The sequence below is a fragment of the Poecilia reticulata genome, linkage group LG18 (genome assembly GCF_000633615.1).
Source record: "Poecilia reticulata strain Guanapo linkage group LG18, Guppy_female_1.0+MT, whole genome shotgun sequence".
NCBI lineage: Eukaryota > Metazoa > Chordata > Actinopteri > Cyprinodontiformes > Poeciliidae > Poecilia > Poecilia reticulata.
In genome coordinates, this window is record NC_024348.1 from 20197898 (window position 1) to 20201290 (window position 3393).

A 3393-nucleotide genomic window follows, 5' to 3' on the forward strand; every position below is an offset into this window, starting at 1 on the left:
ATCCATCCATCCATCCATCCATCCATCCATCCATCCATCCATCCATCCATCCATCCATCCATCCATCCATCCATCCATCCATCCATCCATCCATCCATGTGTTTCTTCCTGTTTTCCTGCAGGAAGCAGAGGAGGGTTCGTGCTTCGACAGCTTTTTGGCCATGTGGGATTTCTCAGACATCAGAGCTGATGTAACYGAACAGGCCCGCCATGTTGGTGAGCATCATSAGCAGATTTCATTGGTCTCCATTTATTTTTACATATKTAATATATTGTAGAATAACTACAGCACAGCTTTTTCCTCTTTTCCAAAACTTAAAAGTCTCTTTTGATACTCTYCATGTTRTTGTTGTTTCTTCATTTCAGAAACAGAGAAACAAACCTTGTTATGAGTTAAATTATCTGCCAATGAAACTAGAACCTTTTCATCAATATTTAGGACTTTTTCACTTAAATCCAGCTCTTAAATTTTGCTTGTGAGTTAGTTTTGTTTTATTTTCAGCGTACTGAGATATTTACACTAGAACCAAAAATRCKTGGTAATATTTTGTGTTTTTGCAGTGTAACATTRCTGTCATCAAACCGTTTTTTTCAGACCTCCATGGTTTCCTCTTCCACAGACTGATGATGTTTCTCTCCCTTCAGGTCGTACTTTCCTGGGACGTCCCAATAAGATGTACTTCGGCGCGGCGGCTCGACCCGAACACACCGAGCACACCGGCCTGCTGAACTCCACCTCCCAGGATCCCGTCGTTGCCGCGGCGACCTCCATGCCCTCCTCCCCGTCTTCGGTGGGGCGGTACCAGGGCCTGGGCCACACGACCGCCCCTCACTCCATCTCCGCCCCCGCAGGTTTCACGTCTTCCTCCTGGGAGTACGACAGCGACGGCACGCCGCCGCAGCCGGGACTCGGACAGTAAACTCTAGATCTATGATAGAAAACTGAAACAGAGCGAATGCACTCTGAGGTCAAAGCCATGTCTGCTCAGAAGCTGGTATAACTTTAAAGTGAMTCTCAGATGTAAATGTTTAAAATCTGTGTTTTGCTGTAGTTTTGATAAATGTGTCTGATGGGTTGGAGGAGGGAAGCAGCTTGTTGTTTCAGTTTTGTGAAGTTCTTCAGAAAGCTTTAACTGTTTGTCCCGACTCAATAAAAACACCTGGATTATCACAAACTGATTCTATCATTAAAAGGCTCTACTGTCTAGTATGCCGTAATATTTTTAAACACAGTAACCAGCTGGGTAGGAACTAGTTACATTTACTTGAGTAACCTTTTGAAAAAAAAGAAAAAAAAAAGGATTTTTACGACACTGTGCTTCTTACTTTAGTAACTTTATTATGAGTTCAGTGGGTATGATTTTTTACCCACTGAATGAAAAACATGTTTTAATCAAAAAGTCACCAGACACACTTCTGCAGTTTTTATTAAAGTTTCATAAGGTTTTTATTGGATGAAACTGATTTGGAAAAATTTTATTTTGCTTGATTTTATTTCTTTTGTTACTTATTTAAATTATTGTAATTTTTGTCCTTAAAATACCAAAATTTCCACATAACTTTATATATTAGGTTGTCTGGATTATGCAATTTTTAAATATTAAATGATTGATAATTTGATCAAGTTACTCAGTACTTGAGTCGAATTTTACCAAATACGTTTTACTCTTAACTGAGTGAAAATATGTTGAAGTATTTTTACACCTCTGACTGTTTGTTACTTTGGGTTTGGATCCAAGATGTTATATAAACTCCTGCAGATTTAATAATTTTATTCGAATTTAGAGTTATACTTTTTGTCCACTAGATAACAGTCCACATCATGTAAAATTATGTAAAACAACACAAAAGACAAGTATATAATTAAATTGCCAATGTCAGAGATGGAATAAAAAAATCTTCCTATTGAAAAAAACTAGCAATACTTTAATCTGCCTGCAGATTATTATATTATGAAAGAAAAACAAGTTGTTTTCATGAAAAGTCATGTTATTATCTTACAAATATTTACTTATTCGTGATTATTCTTTTATGAACAAAGCCCTTATTTAAAAATCAAAAAAAAAATTTCCTGTAGTTTTTATCTTGCAGTTTTAACTCAATTTTAACCTTCCTGCTCTGTGAAGAGGAACTTTCTCTATTATTAAATAGAAAGTAATAGTAGACAGAAAATCCCCTGTTTAGCGCAGAATAAGCCCTGCAGCACAATATCTGTTTGCAATGCACAGCTTTTATTACAAAAGCTTAGCAGAAAATCTGCAAACACACACTAATAATCATTTCATTATTAGGTTCAGATTTGTTAATAACTTTTGTCTCCATGTCTATAAATTGTCATTTTGGACGAGCCATGAATCACTTTCAGTATATTTACATCAGGGAACAAAAAACAAATTCACATTGCCTTTATTAGTAATTATGTTCTTATCCCTTTAATGGGGTTCAGTTCTGATCCAACGAAACCGAAAGTATGAGACTGAGCAGCCGCTGGGTCTAACGTTGCAGGTACTTTCCAAAACGTCGCAATAAAGCTGTGCTGGTCCGAACTGGTTCCGAGGACCGTCACAGACCAAAGGTGGAAGAAAGCGAAGTAACCTGAGCAGCGAGATGTGAGTTTCTGCATGTTTTGTTCCTATTGCTCTTGTCGGACTCGTATTTTCAGTCATGTTATCTGTTGTTGTCTGCTCTGCAGCAGACATTTTGTTTCTGCTGCGCAGATACTAAAACTGGAGTTTACACAACAACTTCTGCTTCGTACTGAACACAAACAAACCCGAAACTATGTTTTGAAGTTGCGTTTTAGTTTAGCAGCCATATTGATTTTCAAACGCGCGTCTAAATATGAATTTTTTTTCTTTTTGTTTTGTGTTTTACTTAGCCTATATATAATCAAAACGTGGTGAAAGATGAGCGGAAACTGGAGCAACATTACTGTATTTTGAAATGTTTAGGTTTTAATGATGTATTTTAAAAGCATTTTCCGTGTATCTCTATTAAGCCTTTTTTGTTTAATGGTCTGAGCAGGTGCTTACGTAAGATCTATGGCAAGCCGTTAATATAAAAAATAGTATAATAACACGTTGCATTTATCCATAAATAACAAGATGCGTTGTTTCTTTCGCGATGCTGCGATGTGATTATCAAAGCTCCGCAACGTAATTTCCGTCGGAAGCTGAAGTTTAACACTAAAGTTTGCTATGACATTAAATTGCTATGACATTAAACTCACTCTCTCTGTTATTTTCAGAATACAGTCATTTTTAACACCAAAACAATTATCTGTTTAAATAGGTAATGGCATTTTATTACACATACACCACAGGCAGAATTTTTTTTTACTTTTACTTTGCCTTAGCTGATGCTTTGATAGTTTTAGTAAAAAAAAAAAAAATA

At 36.4% G+C, this 3393-nt stretch overlaps 2 protein-coding genes across 2 annotated transcripts in view; both read left to right on the forward strand.

Annotated features, from left to right (window-relative positions):
* The window catches only part of LOC103480877 (transmembrane protein 184C-like), a 7751-nt gene extending 6541 nt beyond the window's left edge, over positions 1–1210 (forward strand). Inside the window, exons 8-9 of the mRNA XM_017310344.1 lie at positions 51–216; positions 646–1210. Coding sequence (XP_017165833.1) covers positions 51–216; positions 646–920 — 441 coding nt within the window. The 3' untranslated portion in view covers positions 921–1210. The remainder of the gene's footprint in view (positions 1–50; positions 217–645) is intronic.
* A 1241-nt stretch (positions 1211–2451) lies between these two features.
* The window catches only part of LOC103480838 (protein NLRC3-like), a 7617-nt gene continuing 6675 nt past the window's right edge, over positions 2452–3393 (forward strand). The window contains exon 1 of the mRNA XM_008436029.2: positions 2452–2609. The gene's annotated coding sequence lies outside the window, so the exon portion shown is untranslated. The remainder of the gene's footprint in view (positions 2610–3393) is intronic.